This window comes from Dipodomys ordii, unplaced genomic scaffold, assembly GCF_000151885.1.
Source record: "Dipodomys ordii isolate 6190 unplaced genomic scaffold, Dord_2.0 Scaffold20, whole genome shotgun sequence".
NCBI classification, from domain to species: Eukaryota; Metazoa; Chordata; class Mammalia; order Rodentia; family Heteromyidae; genus Dipodomys; species Dipodomys ordii.
This window is the reverse complement of record NW_012267236.1, coordinates 10881112-10897862: the sequence shown is the minus strand read 5'-3', so window position 1 is coordinate 10897862 and position 16751 is coordinate 10881112. Positions and strand designations below refer to the sequence as shown.

Below are 16751 nucleotides of genomic sequence, written 5' to 3'. Positions count from 1 at the left end.
CTTAAGACGGATCCCGGCTCTCAACTCTACACCTAAATAAGGTGGAGTCAGAGCCAGGAGGATCCATACTTCCTAATGGCCTTGAATTCATTTTCTAAACACTCTGCGGCTCCTATTATGTCCTGCACCTTTCCATGTTCCAGCCAATTTTCTGGGGGAGGGGAGCTCTGGGGAAGCCCACCCATCACCGCCTGCTTGTGGGTGAGGGTAAGGCTCCCAGTCAGCCTGCACAGAGGCCTCCCTTCTTCAAAGGAGGTGCCTTATCTCCTTTGTCCCTTATCACAGAGCAGCTGAGTGAGTGGAGCCCGGGGAATCTCAACTGCACAGAAAAGCAAGGAGGTGAGAGGTCAGCCTAAAATAATTAAAGAACAAATTGCTCTTTAAAACTGGATTCAGGCTGGTAGGTAGGAGGGAGATGGTGCTTTCTGAGGCCTTTCTGGAACCTGATTAGCCATTCCAGAATGACTGCACGTGGAGCTGGAACCAGCTGGTATGGAAGCCCTTTTTCCTCTTGGAAAACCCGACTGACAAGAGTTGACGGTGACTAAGGGGCATTGTAATGTGGGACATTTTTAGGCCCGTAATAAAACATCCTGCCTACAACTGTTACTATAAAAGCAACAGATAGGAAGATCCATCATGCCACACAGCAGGGGGTTAAGTTGTGTCTCCCAATCTAACATGGCAGACATTCTTCTCTCCACTGCCTTGGAACCCCAGGCCGGTTAAGAGCTTAGCTGGGTGAGTTGTTATTGGGGAACAAGTACTTTTTGAGCTTGAGGAGTTGCTGTCACTGGTCTTCACTGAATCAGACGTGTACCTGACCTGAACCCTCAAGTGGAGACATTAGTCACTGGATTCCCATCATTGCCTGAAAGGGTTGCAGGCCTTCCTCCCCTCCCCACCGCCAACACTGCTGAAACTGCCATGAGCATTGTTTATAGGAATTCGCCTCTTCCCAGTATGGGCTGTGCCTGGGGACCAGGAAGGATGCGATGTACCTTTGTCCTGAAGATGAGTTGGTCCCACCATGGTGGGGTACATGAAATCATGGGACAATTGAGGGAGATAGTGAGACATGGGGTGAGATAGAGGAAATGCTTGTTCTGTCCATCAATCGACAGAAATGTATCGAGCAACATCCAGCATAACAGACCAGAGCACTCATTCTAGCACCCTGAAGGCTCCCAAAGGGTTAAAAACCAAGAACTTGCACATGACCTGCCCAGCCAAGCAAACCGAGGGAAGATTCCCAAGGGCAGGGCACCAGTCACAGGTGGATCTTTAGGGCTACTTTGCATTATCACCATAGGGAGTATGTGGAACATGCCACCCGGTACCAGGAAGGGATCAGCTCCTCTCAGCTTTCTCGGAGAGCAGGACATTCAGGAGGCCCTGGCTATTTGGCAAGGCTGGGGGATGCACAAGCAGCATCCGTGGAGGAAGTGTGCACAGGCTCCTGTCTCTGCATTGCCTGGGCAAAGTCTGTTCTGCAGTTCAGGGTCTCCTGAGGAGGACTGAGCTGTAGGGCACAGTCAGGCAAGACAGAATGCGTGGAACACCCCCCACCTACAGGCTAGCCCATCCAGTTGGCCCTGAGCTAAAAGGAGCTGAGGATTGGCATTAAGAGCAGTCCCAAAGCAGCTTTAGGATACCCATCAGTTCCCACAATCCCTCTCTGCCACAGCCCTGGTGGCCTGAGTATCCAGAGTGGATCCTGGATTTTTCCCGGCCAGTGGCCTTGAGTGCCTGAACGAGGGACTGCGGTATGCAGACCTGGGTTCCCTGGGGACTTCTGGGATGAGTTTGCTAATAGAGATGTTGGTTCTGGGAGGTCAGGATACTGCCTGTCATTAACCCAGGCACCCTGCCTGGTCTTCTCGCTAAGAAATCCTAGGTAGCTGCTTGCAGGCAAGTGAGTGATTTGCAAGGACCACAAGGATATTTGCATAAACATATGTATGAAAGTGTGTATTTATTTGCATTCATTTGCATAAATCGCTGGCTCTTTGAGCTGTCGTTTCTTAATTTTATTTTATTTTTTCAGCAAATGTCTCTGCGCTCTAAGCATAGATCTGGACACTTCAGGAGTGAGAATAAAAAGGCAAAAACAACAGCAGTGCAGGACAGAATGTGAGACCAGAGACTCTCAGATTTCGCTGCACATTAAAATTGGGGGCATTTTTAGAAATCCTGGTACCTAAATTGCCCTCTTGCCTACTGTTGACTCAGGAACTAGAGGCGGAGCCTGGGCAGCAGTAATTTTTTTTAAGCTTCCAGGTGATTCTGATGGACAGGCCCAACTTGAAACACAAAAGTATAGACAGGACAGGCCTGTGTCCACTCATACCAGCCCAGCCTCCCGCTGGTGACGCGGGCACTTGACCTCACCTCTCTGAGCCCTCGGATAGAAGGCACTTGCCAATTTGAATATAAAAAAAGCTTGAAAGGTGCCAACTGAATACCAACACTCAGGGAGCACACAGTGAGGTCACCTGCCTTTCTGTATCATCTCCATCTCTGCCCGGTGTCATCCAGTCAGAGGCCTGGCCCTGGACTCAGCCTGAGACTCCAATCAGCCCTCAGGGAATAATACACTGCCAGGCAACCTGAAGTCTGCCCTTCTGAGGCAAATGCTGTGTCCTTCAGGGAGCCTGCCAGGCTGATAGTTTCATCACTGCCCAGATGCATTCTGGAATGAGCCTACCTAGCCCCCCCCACCTTCCTGTGTCCCCCCTTCCAAGCCTAGAGAGTGCCAGGAACGGCACTTGCAGAGTTTGTTTATTTCCCTGGTAGGCACTGTGGAGGGAAAAGACTGGATTTCTGGAAATGGCTTAAAGTTCTTAGTATGGTTTTCTTGGCGCTTCACATTTTTTCCTCACTTTTCTTGTGTGATGTCTTCATTCCCCTTGGTCATTCATGCAGCCTTCCCAGACTGTGTGCCTTCCTTCCTCGGTCTTTACTTGAGGACAGCGCTTTCTTCAGGGCTGGTGAGTCAGGTCTTGTCCATTCAGGATCCAGCTCAATGCCTTCCATTCCATCACACCTTCTCCACATCCAGCAACTGTTTGTCTGTCCCCTAGGTCACTCGTTCAAGCCTTCCCCAAGACCTATAATTAGCCGGAGCTGTCTGGGCCTCCACAGTCATTGTAGAAGCCCCAGGGAGCCTGGAAGTGACTTCCATTTGGAAAAGAAGGCTGAGCACAATGTGAACAGCAGCATTTCCCACCAAGGCAGAGCTGAGCCCTGCCCTGGGAGGCCCTGGCAGGGACCACTTCTAGGTCAGGCAGAGCGATGCTCTCCTCAGCCCCAAGTAGGGAGCTGGAGTTCGTGTTCAGGAGGACTTTCTTTCAGATGCCGTGTGGTCACGGGGAGCTGCAGCCCCAATTGGTCAGGAACCCCTCTCCCCTGTGTAGCTGTAGCTACAGAGCCCCGGAGGCCAGGAAGGGACCCCCAAGGTCTTTTCTGTCTGTGCGAGGGCTGCGCAGTCACTCAGAGACATCTCTCCTCCCTTGCCTCAGTGTGCTCACTGTGGGACCCCTTCCTTGGAGCATCCCCCAAAGTGGCGAGTGGTTAGCAGAGGGTAGGAAGGCTAGAGGGTGGCACAGAACGTGATTGTGCAGGATGAATAAGTGTTTTCTGAAGGATGAGGATGAGAGGAGAGGGTCCCGGGTCCATCGTCCATCCTCAGCAGTTTCCCAACACACCCTCATCACCCTGCTTTGGTGACCATGACTCAATGTGTCCATACCTGTCCGGCATGCCAGGAAAGCCTCTCAGAGGGCAGGGACAGCAGCATGCTGGCTGTGGGGTCGCTCCTGTCTCCTCCACTCTCACACGGGCCAGTTCTCAATGGCGCGCCATGACTGCACAGTGAGTGACCCGGGCTGGATACAGACTGCCCAGCATGGTGGGACTGGACTCGGCTTTCCAGCACTTGTATCTGTGCAGAGGGTAGTGCCCCCTCCACCCAGGGCCTGCTTTCCCCCTCCCCCAGCCAACCTGGGGCACAGAGAGGCTGTAACACTAGTCTAGCCCACATCAAATAGATCACCCCCCCAAACCAGGACCCACAGAGCACCCCACACACACACACAGCCAAGCACAGGTCTCCCTGCCAGCACAGGATGGCAACAATTGGTAACTACCCTCCACACAGCGGCGAAAACAAAACTAGGAATTTAGAGTCAGGTAGGTTCAGCTTTCCAGGAAAAAGACCGTCAAGCCAAAAACCCTGCAGGAAAGTAACCCAGGCAAAGAAGCTAACATGAAGTCCAGTCCGCTGAAATCACAGGAAAGGTGCCATGTCCAGAAAAATCAATCCAGAAGAGCAAGGGGCACATGGGCCTAGCAGCTCCCTACCTGAGCCTGGGCTCGGCAATGCCGGATGATCGCTCGGAGCACAAGGTTCAGGGCTGCCCGAGACACCAGCAGCACAGTGAGGGCCAGTGTTCTACCCACCAGGCCTTTCCCAGAAGACAGAATTGAGCAGAAAAGACCACTCCACTGAGGAAGGGGCACGGGATCGTGGAGACCAGGAGGCATAACCCAAAGAGGAGACTATGAGGGTGTCCGTAGACCCCACCTGCTAGTTGTTAGGGCCCAGGGTGCCTCCTCACAGGCTGGTACACACAGCCTGTGAGGAGCAAGAGACAGAGCGAGTGTGCTGAGTGCTGTGCCTGGTAGACCGAGTTGGGGGAGAGGTCAGCCCCCAGAAGGACTAGGGGCCACCTGCTTCTCCACAGTGGCTCCCGCTGGCCAGCACACCACCTCCCTCTCTGTGTAGTTAGAGGCACAGCCCTACTTTCCTCCTGATCTATTCTGATAGGACTTCTTAATCCTCTGTAATGATGCTGAGATTACATGTATGATTATAAAAGACCACTAGTGGTATGAAAACTTAGAAACAACCCAGTCGTAGTAGTACATCTCTGTATTCCCAGGGAGGCAGAAGCAGAAGGATGATGAGTTCAGGGCCAGCCTGGAATATGTAGCAAGGCTGTCTCAAAAACAAAACAAACCTACGAATGATTCTGCCTCCTCTGGCAGAATGGCAGGGGAGGTGAGTTAAAGATGGAGAACCATGGACAGACGCTTCTCCCAGGAGACTGTGCGGGGAACAAGGGGATGGGGGACTTGCGCGCGCGCGCACACACACACACACACACACACTGCTCCTCTGCCTCTTAACCCCGCCGTGTGAATTTTCAATAGGACTCGGTGTGTCCTGAGATGCTGTTAGCCCCTGGCACCTGGCATTTCTGTTTCATTTCCCTGTTTACCTGGGTAACTGAACTGATTGTACACCCAGCTCCAGTTCACTAATTCTTGCAAATCCTTTAAAACTATTGATTTGTTTGCTGGGACTGTGGCTCTTAGAAATTCTTGGGAAATAATGATTTTTTTTTTTTTTGTGAAAGTAAGTGGAGGAGACCCATGGCTTTCCCTTCTGTATCCCTCCCGCCTGCTCTCCCTCCTCCCAGCACCCCTTCCCATCCTGGCCCTCGGTACTCAAGCTCTACAAGTTCCCTGTGGCTACTGCAGTTACTGCTGCCTTTGCATTCCTTCCCGAATTCTCCACAGTCACTCCGCTGGGCCTCATGGCTAGCTACATGGTAGCTACCAGAGAACACCTCTCCTTAGTTCCCACAGTGACAGGAGCCCCAGTTTCTCACCTATCAGGTTTCTCCCAGACAGGAAGAGGGTTCACACGCTGAGCATCCAGATTGACCTGTGTTCCATGCAGCCTCTGCCTCTCCGGGCACCTTGATGATGGAAACCAGACTCATCTTCATAGTCCCAGACCTGCTACGCTCACTGAGGCTGTGGTCAATCGAGAGCCATGTGTCACCTCCTGCACATGGCTCTCCTCTGGTGGCATAGCCATCCATGCGCCCTTGCATTTCCTGCTCTCCCTCCTCAGGGCCACCCTCTCATCCCTTCTCACAAAGCCTTTATTTATACAGCTTCTCACTCTGGGTGTGGTATGTCCCCATGGGCTGCATGGTCCCAGGAGCGGGAACTGTCTGTCACCCAGCCCCCCTCTCCTCCTAGCTCTCACCCCTATTTCAAGCAGAGTGTTTCCTCTGGCTGACAGCCGTATCCAGAGGAGAGGATCAGATTGGGTTGAAATAGCTGGCAGGCAATCCAGAATACGCAGTGTGATGGTGCACAGCATGGGGGGAAGGAGGAGGGAGCCCAAGGGGGTGGGTCAGACCCCTTAATAGTTGACTCCAAACAGTTCTTCTCAGTGTAAAAGACAAGGCTCTCAGCCCCTTGTAAAATCCACCAGTGGCTCTAGTCTCCCACTCTCTGGACCGTCTAAAGGTTCTTATCTCATCCCTCCTACCTGCTGGAAAGTTCCTATATCAACAAGTCTGTGACTACGTCCCCATCATACACCCAGTACCCAGCCCACAGCAGGAATAGTTGGTGAACATATGAATGGATAAAGACTCCTTATGCTTCAGGAGGTTGCAGGAGGTCACAATCTCAGAATCTGCCTCCGAAGGGGATGTGCACCCCGCAGCTCCGTGCAGCCATGTACATAGTCATCTACACCAGGGCGCCCCTAACCTCTGTAGTAGTCTCCCCACCTGCCTTGATCCCTCTCCAAGGTGCTGAACTTGGCTTTGTCACCCTGGAACCAAATGCCTGTCCTGGCTTCTTAACTCCAGCCCCTCCAACCAAGAATTGTGTTCCACTTTCCAAGAGCTCACCACCAAGAGAAAAGAAGTAGAGTCTGGATGAGTATATGATAGGTGTAACCCAGTTTCGTGGAGATTCATTGAGTTACGAGAGGCATAAAGGACCTTGAAGTGCGCACCCTGGATCCCACTGGACCTTGGGCTCAACTCAGTCTCTGAGGCCAAACCCAAGTCTCAACCTGTTCTACTCCTGAGGACAGAGGTCTTCTCAGAAGGCCCCCTCTAGTACCTATGTGGGGTTCCCCCATCACATAGAAGGACTGTAGAGCCACTCTCCTCTTAGATGCCTACTCCTCTGCTTATTCCAAACTCTGTGGCCTCAGTGATCCATCTCTACCATCCAAACCCCATCTGCAGGCTTCTAATCCCCTCCCCCCCCCAAGTCACCAGTTCACTCCTCGAGTCCCTCCCCACCTCAGCAAGTAATCCCAGCTCTCAGCAGACCCTTCCACTCCGTCGGCCTTGCCCTTCCCACTCAGCTCTCCAAAGCACTGAGACCTCCTAAGTTCTCTCCACCTGGTCCTCCATGATCTGTTCATCCTCTCCTGCTCAGAGTACCCCTCGGCTCCACCCTCAAAGGAGCTAAATGGAAGGTTCTTTGCTGGAGGCAGGAAGAACTAACTGTTGTTAGTGTTGACCTAGCCAGGACATTTCCCCCAATCACAGTCTCAGGCTTTGCCTGGTGGCCTCCCCTGCTATACCAAGTGCTTTGTTTCCCCCTTGCAATTACTGCCCTCTAGCTCTGTCCAATGCTGGGGTCCTGAAACTCTGCCTCTGCCTTTTCCCATTCTTTCTTGATCAAAAGACAATTTCCTTTGACTTTTACCCTGAATTCAGCAGGCAAGACCTGTCAATGAATGCAACCAGCTGCTGGGTGTATTTTGGAAGATCTTACCCTTTTTGCCAGTACTGGGACTTGAACTCAGGGCCTGGGCACTATCCTTGAGCTTTTTTTGCTCAAGGCTAATACTCTACCACTTGAGCCACAGTGCCACTTCCAGCTTTTTCTATTTATGGGTACTGAGGAATCGAGCCCATGGCTTCATGCATGCTAGGCAATCACTCTTCCACTAAGCCACCTTCCTATCCCAAGATATGACCCTTTTTAGGCAGCTAGAACCTGCAACCATGGAGGATTTCATCTGTCCACCATAAAGGCCAGTGCTCCAGGCTGTATCCCGAGGGCTTCAAGCTGCCTGGGCTCAGTGGCTGCTGAGGTTGATCAGTATTCCACACAGAGGCCACTTAAGGCTCTTCAAAGCCACTAGAACTGAACGTAATTAACTCTCCCCCTCCCCCCACTCAAAAAAAAAAGAGGACTATTATGTCCTGTAAGGAAACATGAGGCCCGTGCTTTGCCAACTGCAGATTGTTCTTGTGGAGCTATCACTGGTGGTGTTAGTACTGATCTCTCTGTCCTGGATGAGAAGGGGCTTGTTCTCTACATTCTTTCCATCCAGCCTACCCAACTAGGACATTTCTAGTAAACCAGTTCCAATCACAGAGGAACTTTTTGTGCAATACAAGATGCCAAATGTTCTGAGGAGGGGACGGGGGTCAGTGAAAAAAAGCCCTGCAGGAGATCACAGCCTAGAGAGACTGAGGCATCTGGAGGCTTCTACAACCATTGAAGCACCAACAAGATCTCATGGACCACAGGGGAGAGCAAAGTAACAGCAGAACTCTATAAGAATTCCTGCAGGATGGAATCTAAACTGAGGCTTAAGGGATGCATTGGACCCTAGGAAGCAAGTGTGGAAGATGGCTTAGCCAAAAAAAAAAAGGTATGGAGAAAAAAAACAAAGCAAAAGAACAGGAATACTGGGCATGAAGTTGGAGAGTGGGGATTTGAAGAGAAGATGAATCTGTGAGCAAAGAATGACTCTGGGCCCAAACTGAGGGGTATATAAATAAGTGCCAAACATTCTCAGGCTGGGTGGGCCCCAAAAGAGGAAGGGGGTGGTTCCTCAGCATTACAGTGAGATCATAGTGACTGTGTGATGGTTAGGTTTAGGTCTGTGGGTGATTCTCCAGGACTAAATTGGTAGCTGTTTCTGGTCAGTCCTTAGATCTAAGGGAGAAAAAAAGATGTTTCCATTCATTTTATAAAGGTTTTGAAATATTCCAAGGAGAAAAGTTTTCATTGTTATTTGTTACCATAAGCAAGCAGGTAAAAATGTTCCAGTGAACTCAGGCCTGGTGACACACACCTGTAATCGCAGCTGCATGAGAGGCAGAGGTAAAAGGAATGCAGTCCCAGGCCACTCTGGGCAAAATTGCAACATCCTATCTGAAGAATAACTTACGGAAAAAGGGTTGAGGGCAGGGGTTAAATAATGGATTACTTGTCTAACAAGCAGAAGACCCTGAATTCACAGCCCAGTACCACCATGGGGTCAGGGGGGAGGGGAGGAAGATGTTCTGACTGAAAGCACTCTTCAGTTTGATCCTGCAAACACAGCCTCCTGGGCCACGGGCCATAGTCACAGAGAACCCTTGTTGCTGGATCTCACTATTGAACTAGGTCTTGTCCCAGTATTGGGCAGCATGAGAAAGACAGACTGGTGAGAGGTCTTGACTGTCTGAAGGACTTTCTGCTCTTCAGTTACATAGCAAGGATATTTCTATTTGGACAGCAGGACAACCACAGAGTGCCTTCACCAAAATGCTTTTAAGTCCAGCAAGACATGAGTCTTTTGTGCTTCTCTTCCCTAAAGAACTTTTGTTTTCTAGAAGGGTTTGCCTATATGGGGACAGCAGTGGACTTGAACCCAGGTCTGGTGTGACTTTCTTCTGACTCTAGCTGGACATGTGATGCACAGGTGGTTTGATTCTGATTCTGGCTTAACTGGAAGCTCCACAGGTTGATCAGTTCTGAGGCTAAGCTCTTTGAAACAGAATGTGGAGGAGGTAGCACATTGGATGAAGTTGCAAGTGGAAGAGAGGCAGCATTGGACCCTAGAGGCTACCTTCAGTTCCCATTGCTCCCTAACAGGCAGAGCCGTGCTGAGCATCAGATAGAAGCAGGAATGTTTGCCCCGAACCCCCGTTTGTCCCCACAGTGTCAGCTGTGGCCACCCCTAGATGAATTACCCTCTAGGCACACATGACACAGTCTTCGCTGGGCTTTCTCAGTATATTTCCCAACTGTTCTGAGTTTATAATTTTTTTTCTGGTCCTTTATCAAATATGTGTCATAAATACCAATGGGACCAGGAGCATTTATCACCCAGCTAGGTTCCTAGTTGAGCTCTGAAAAAAAATTATTTGGCTGTACAACCTTTCTCGGGGCTCTGATTTAATGGACTTCTCTGCTGCAAAGCCACTGGAATTCTTTGCCTTTTAATATTTGACATCTCTTCCTCTTTATTACCACCTCGGACAACCCTTCTAGTCTAGCTGGAATGAGCCCATTAGTCTCTGACAAATAACTTGTGTCATTTAGTGAAAAATATGCAGAAGTTTGGCTGCAATTTCATCTCTAGTCTTGGGTCTGTCTGTAGGCTCATTCTCCTCCAGACAAAGCATGCAGCCTCAAGCAGGCCCCCACTGGGTGTCCCTGGGTCCTCTCCTGCCCCCTACTGCCAGAAAACACTTCACACCAACCATTCATTTTTGGTTTTGTTGTTATTGTTAATGATATTGGGGTTGGAACTCAGAGCCTCCTGTTTGCTCAGATGCTTCTCTACCCCTTGAGCCATGCCTCAGCCCAGCTTTTTGCAGATTAATTGGAGATGGAATTGTACAAACTTTTCTGCCCAGGCTGGTTTTATATCAAGATCCTCTGGATCTCAGCCTCCTGAATAGCTAGGATTGTACACGTGAGCCATGAGTACCCAGCTCACACCAACCACTTATAATGGCATTGAAGACCAGAATGGGTATAGATGCCCATAACTGGATCTGAGAAACAGCCTAAGAGCAGCATTATTCACAATAATGAAAAGGTAGCAGCAACCCAAGTGCCCATCCACCGATGAATGGACAAATGAAATGTGGAATCTACTTACAGTGGGATATTTTACAGACCATGTTGAGAAACCTTGAAGATATTCTAAGTAAAATGCACCAGCCATTTACAAGAAGGTCTGCCTTATATGCAGCCTCCAGGGCCAGAGACTGGGAGAGGAATGATGGTGGCCAGGGGTGAGAAGACTGCTTCATGGATGCAGAATTTCTTTGGAAAGAGATTGGTTCCAAATATGTGTGAATGTATTTCACACAACTAAACTCCATGCCTAAGATAGACAAGATGACACATTTTCCCACATTTAAAAAAAATAGCTTCACACCGAACTATCAAAGTAGAAATGACCAGGGAAAGTTGTCTGAACACTTGAGTTCATCATGTATTTCTGCCTTTTGTATTATTAATTGGTTTTTGCCACATAACAAACAATCCTAAAATTTAGTGGCATAAAACAACCACTTATTTAGACTGTGATGCTGGTTTGGCAGTTCAGGCTAGGCTCTGTTGATCAAGGTGAGGCTGGACTGATATTGGCAGGGGATGGGTAGTGCAAATGGCTCGTCTAGGATGGCTCATTTCTGCTCCTTTCAGCCTCTCATCCCCCAGCAGGCTAGTCCCAGCCTGTGCTTATTCACGTGGTGGAAATAGCAGGAGTCTCCAGAGTGAGCAAAAGCAAGCAAAGCTCCTTGAAGCCATGGCTTGGACTCACACAAGGTCATCTCCACCACACTCTTTATGATCCAAAGCAAGTCATAAGTCCAGCCAAGATTCAAAGGGTAGGAGATGACCTCTGCCGCTCGATGGCAGAGACATGTTTGCAGTTTACCATCTGGGTTATATATATGCCAAACGCTGAGCTGAATGTTGCAGATAAAAATATAAATAAAACACCATCTAGTGCAAGAAGCAGACGTGTACATAAATAATTACAATGCACGGTATGCTATAAAAAAGGTGTCGTGGGATGCTGGAGGAGCTAGCACGGCAAGGCAGAGGGCAGAGAGCGCAGGAGGAAGAAAGAAAAGAGGCAAAGAGCCTGGCCTAGAATAACACCTGACTGGCATTGAAGGACGCATGGCGATCCGCTGCATAAAGAAGAGGAAGGAGAGAGCCAGGCAGAGGGGCCAGAGGTTGGGAGAGCGAACCTGCCTGGGACACAGGGAAGTTTCACTGGGGTGGGGTACATCTCCACCAGGAATTGAGGCAGAGCACAGGGCCTTGATACCTCGCTGCTCAGCCTTGAAAGGTTTACTCTGAAGCTCAGCTGATGGCTGGGTGTGGTGGAAAGGGTTGGTGGGAGCCAGGCAGGAGATAGAGCACTCTTAGAGAAGGTTGCAGTGACTAGTCAGAGTAAGAGAGCAGCAGCTCAATGAACTCCTCCAGAGAGTCCCAGTAATGAGTGGGAAGGGGTGGTTCCGAGTCAGGGAGCAGGCCACAGGACAGGCACATCTGTTCTGCAGGCATGGGGGTACACCCCACTCAAAACCAAAGGAGCCAGGAAATAGTCCCTATTAGAGTTAGATGGCACTCGCCCATCCAACTCCACTTGAGGGTCTTGGGGCCACTCTACTCCCAGAATCCTAGAGCCACTAAATTGTGGTACAGGTACAGCAGGCAGTTTCTTCTGAAGACTCAACCTGAGACTACCTCCACTCTGAGGCCTGCAGCCCTCCCCAGGCCAGACCCTACTTGTTCGGAAGGGCTTCAACCGTCACCTTAAAAATTAAGGGTTTGGGGGCTGGGAAGGTGGCTCAGTGGTAGAGCGCTTACCTTGCATGCCTGAGGCCCTGGGTTCGATTCCTCAGCACCAAATAAGCAAAAAGAAAAAAGCCGGAAGTGGTGCTGTAGCTCAAGTGGTAGAGCGCTAGCCTTGAGCTGAAGAGCTGAGGGACAGTGCCCAGGCCCAGAGTTCAGGCCCCACAACCGGACCCAAAAAAAAATTAAGGGTTTGTATTGTGCCAAGACCAGAGCGAGGAGGGGAGCCTGCAGATGCTGGCTGCCTCCTGCAGTTCGGTTCCAAGGCATTGCGTAGCCTGCAGTGCCCTCCCTGCCAGCCTGGCACTCCACAGGCAGCAGTAAGCGCATACCAAGTAATCAATACTTGGAATGCGCCAGGCCTGCTGTAGAAAACGAATCCCCCAGTGAGCACTTTCATAAATTGAAAAACTCATCTGGAAGCGAATCATCATCCCCAACTATTAAATCTAGATTTCCAGAAAAGGAAAGTCATAGGGAGCAGAAAGCACCATCTGTAGGATGGTGACCCCAAATCCTAGGCATCTACTTGCCAGGTCTGGCTCTCACCCTGAGATTCCCGAGGCTGTTGGTATAGCTGCTAGGGCTGGGACTGTGGTGGAGTCCATACTAAGACTTAGGATGAAATGAAATGAAGTGAAAATCTGCAGCACATCAGAGGGCGGCAGATCCAGGAACAGGGCTAGGTGGTGCAGTTGTGTTTGCCTGGCCCTAGGTTCTGACTACCTTAGCAAAGACATAGGGCAAAGGCTCCCCCTGACTGCAGCACACTCACCAGGGGCCCATGGAGCAAGTGGCCTTGCCACTTTGTGCATAGAGGATTTGAGATGGCTTGCTGGGGTCATAGAACCACTTAAGGGCAAAGCCAGAACAATGGAAACCCAGCCTAGAATGTTCTTCTATGTCCTCTCACTCAAAAAGATAGTGTCATAAACCTAGCTACTCAGAAGACTGAGAAGTGAGGATCCTGGTTCAAAGCCAGCCCCAAGGAGATAAATCTGAGAGACTCTTATCTCCAGTTAAGCAGCAAAAAGCCAGAAGTGGAAGTGTGGTGAGAGTAGCAAAAGGACAACCTTGAACTAGAAAGGCAAGAGAGTGGAAGGCCCTGAATTCAAACCCAGTACACACACATGCACGCACGCACGATGATGTCATCGTCGTCGTCATTCAGTTGGAGGCTGTTTGGAGTGTGGTGGATGAGAGGATGCCAGGTGAGCGGTGCTGCTTGAGTCTGCAGGACGCCCTGAGCTGTCCCGCCTGGCCTTTGCCATCTCCAGCCCAAACCTCTCAGCCACTGCCTCCTGTACCTGTCTCTACTAATCCCATAGGCTCACCCCAAACCTCCTCCTGGATGTGCCACACCCTTTCCTCCCACAGTACCTCGTGCCCAATACTGTCTCTGTCTTTCCAATTAGGCCTTCTTCACGCTCTGACCGTGGAAGGCCCTTCTTACCAACAGTCGCTCAGATCTACCCCTAGTGATACTAGTTACTGGGGTTTTGGGGGTTTGAGCCACTTCTCTAAGATGACACAGCTGACAGGAGGCCGAATTCAGGTTCACCTTCAGGTCTGGCTCTGAGGCAAGTTACCACCCCTCCAGAAATCTGTGCTTATCCTGGGTACACCCCTGGGCAGAATCCCCTGACCAGGCAAAGTGCTTAGAATCCAGCCCTACTCACCAAAGGTGACAGGTTGCTTTGCAGCCTGTCTTCTTACCTGCATCCATCCTCCACATGCCCTCATCCTCCACCCCGGTCTCGGCACACTGATGATCTCTAGAGCACCTGCTCCCTGCGCCAGGACCAATCTCACTGCTTGTGGATGTCCCAGTCAGAACTTTCCTGCTGCACCGCTGTGGTCCACAGGTCAGCCTGATTGGGGGGGAGGGGGGTGCAGGAGCTAAGGCTGCAGGCTCACCATCTCATTCCTGCCTATGATGTGTTCGCTAGGGCCAGTCTTCCTTAGCCTTCAGCAGAGCCCTAATCCAGCATGTGCTTGCAAAGAAGGACCAGCTCACAGAACCTTTCCTCAGTCCCTAGCAAGGCTGCATCACCTGAGCCTCCTCACTCCATGCAGGCAAAAGCAGCAGCCTTTGTTTTCATTCTATAGATGTAGAAAGAGATTCAGAGTCCAAGGACATGCAGCAGGTGGGTTACCAGTACTAGCCACCCTGGACCGGCCCCAAATCACTGGTCAGTATGAAGCAGGCCTGCCAGAGGGGTAATCCTAGAATGGCATCTGGGGCCAGCATAACCTGGAGGGCGTGCATGATGGCAGGAGAACTTTCAGGTCACTGTCTCCCCTTCACCTGTCAGGTGGCAGTCTAGGCATTCTACCCAAGGATCTCAGACCTCTAATGTCCTAGTATCACTAAGGGCAGGGATGTCCCAGAGACAGACAGGCCAGGTGAGTCTGGGGGTGGACCATTGGCCAGCTAACCAGGTAGCTAGCACACTCTTCCCTCCTCCTCCCTTCTAACTTTTGGGGTGGGTCTGGGAGAAGCTCCTGAAACCCTCAGGTGTAAAGCCCCCCCAAGCTGGGTTCTTGTCTAAGCCAGTCCCAGGTGGCCGAGACTCCAGACAAAGGTAGGTACGTACACACCAGATGGGAAGGTCCCAGAGGCAGGTTGCTGTGGGATCTGTGGGGGCTCCAAACCAGCTCCCCAGTGTGGAACCAGCAGGGAAGGCTGGAGGCAATGAGGCTGGCTCAGGAAATCGGGGTGGAGGCGGGGCGGTGTAAAGAACTCCTGCCCCTTGCTTGCTTGCTTCCCCCAGAAGTCCCCATAATTGTGACCTGGAGGCAAGGAGCTTGTAAAGCCCTAACTGGTTCTTCTTTTCTTGGGGTCTCCTCCCCCTCCAAGAAGCTTGCTCCCACACCATGGCTGGGTCTAACAGAAGGGATGCTGTTTTTGCAGGTTTTGTGGTTTTTATTCCTTTGAACCATGTCCAGCCCATCTTACATCACAATGCCATGCTTTACTTGGTATCCAATACATCGGCACCCATTGGCATTTGGAGAGCTCGTTACAGTTTGTTCTGTAGTTATAGCATAGTTCTTAGCTGTCTGTGATGATGTATTCTCTGTTTCTAATTGTCAGTATGGGAATCTTCCCCCTTCTCCCCCAAAACCTTTCAATTTCTGGGTTTGATCTTTTTTTTCAAGTCATATTTGGTTTTTTGTTTCTATTTGCTTTGGGTTGGGGGGGGCGCGGTTGTTTTTCCTTTTTTGTTTTTTGCTTTTTAAAGTTGTTATTCCTTTAATTATGTAGCCCGTCCCAGTGGCTGCTTGTTTATGCATTATGTTTGTGACTTCTTTTAACTGTCAGTGTTAAGCCAGTCTTGCCAAGAAACAATATTTCTCTACTTCTTGAAAAAAAACTTTTTAAAATTAAAAATAATAATAATTTTTAAAAAAAACTCTTAATGGGAACCTGGCCCTGTCTGTCTTCTCTGTTCTGCAGAAATGTTGAAGGAATTGAACCAGCAGCGCAGAGCGAAAGCGTTTACAGACCTGAAAATTGTTGTTGAAGGCAGAGAGTTTGAAGTCCACCAAAATGTTCTAGCTTCCTGCAGCTTGTATTTCAAGGACCTGATTCAAAGGTTTGCCTTCCTTCCAGCTGTGGTCGGGTCTGTTCCTTTGTAGGACGCTTTTGTGTCGCTTTTCTCCTCCCCTCTCTTGCAGGTTCCTGAAGCGTGACTCCCTGTCACAGAGCCAGTAGCCATCTCTCCTCCCCTCGTCCCCAGTGCCCTCACACACAGACGCAGAGCGCCACTGCCCCAGCCCCACACACAGCCTTGCTGGCCACAGGGTTCTCTGCCCACAGTAGACAACACCCTTGTCCCCATCAGGATCCTTCCCCCACCTTCTCTGTGGCTCACAAGCCCTGTCCTGAAATGAGGAAGAGACTGTAGACTTACAGGGACCATGACACACCGCCCCTCACGCCATGTCCCCAGAGCCACGGTGACTGCCGTCAATGGTGAACTGAACGCCAGGAGAACACGGTGACCAGGCAGGCCATCCCCACTGACTGGCACGAAGCTCCTGAGGGGCCGCTTTGCTCCAGCTGGAATGGGGGACAAGAACATGTAGCCAGAGCTCACTCGTGCCGCCTGTGTTGGCACCTTTACACTGAGCCTTGAACCGGCATTGTCTGAGCACAGACCCTGTGTGTCCTAAACACGGTCTCTCAGCCTCTGCCCTCCCTTGGCCCCAGCGAAGCCCCATCTAGCTATTTCTGCCTGGATCAGTCTTAGTGAACGGTGCATAAGCATCTTCTTTTTTTTTCCATTATGTTGATTTTTTTTTTTTTAGTTTGT

At 50.5% G+C, this 16751-nt stretch overlaps 1 protein-coding gene across 2 annotated transcripts in view; it reads left to right on the top strand.

Annotated features, from left to right (window-relative positions):
- The window catches only part of Klhl29 (kelch-like family member 29), a 135592-nt gene that overhangs the window by 97460 nt on the left and 21381 nt on the right, over positions 1 to 16751 (top strand). For both annotated transcript variants that reach the window (XM_013013611.1, XM_013013610.1), the window contains exon 4: positions 15893 to 16031. In XM_013013611.1, the coding sequence (XP_012869065.1) occupies positions 15893 to 16031 (139 nt within the window). The remainder of the gene's footprint in view (positions 1 to 15892; positions 16032 to 16751) is intronic.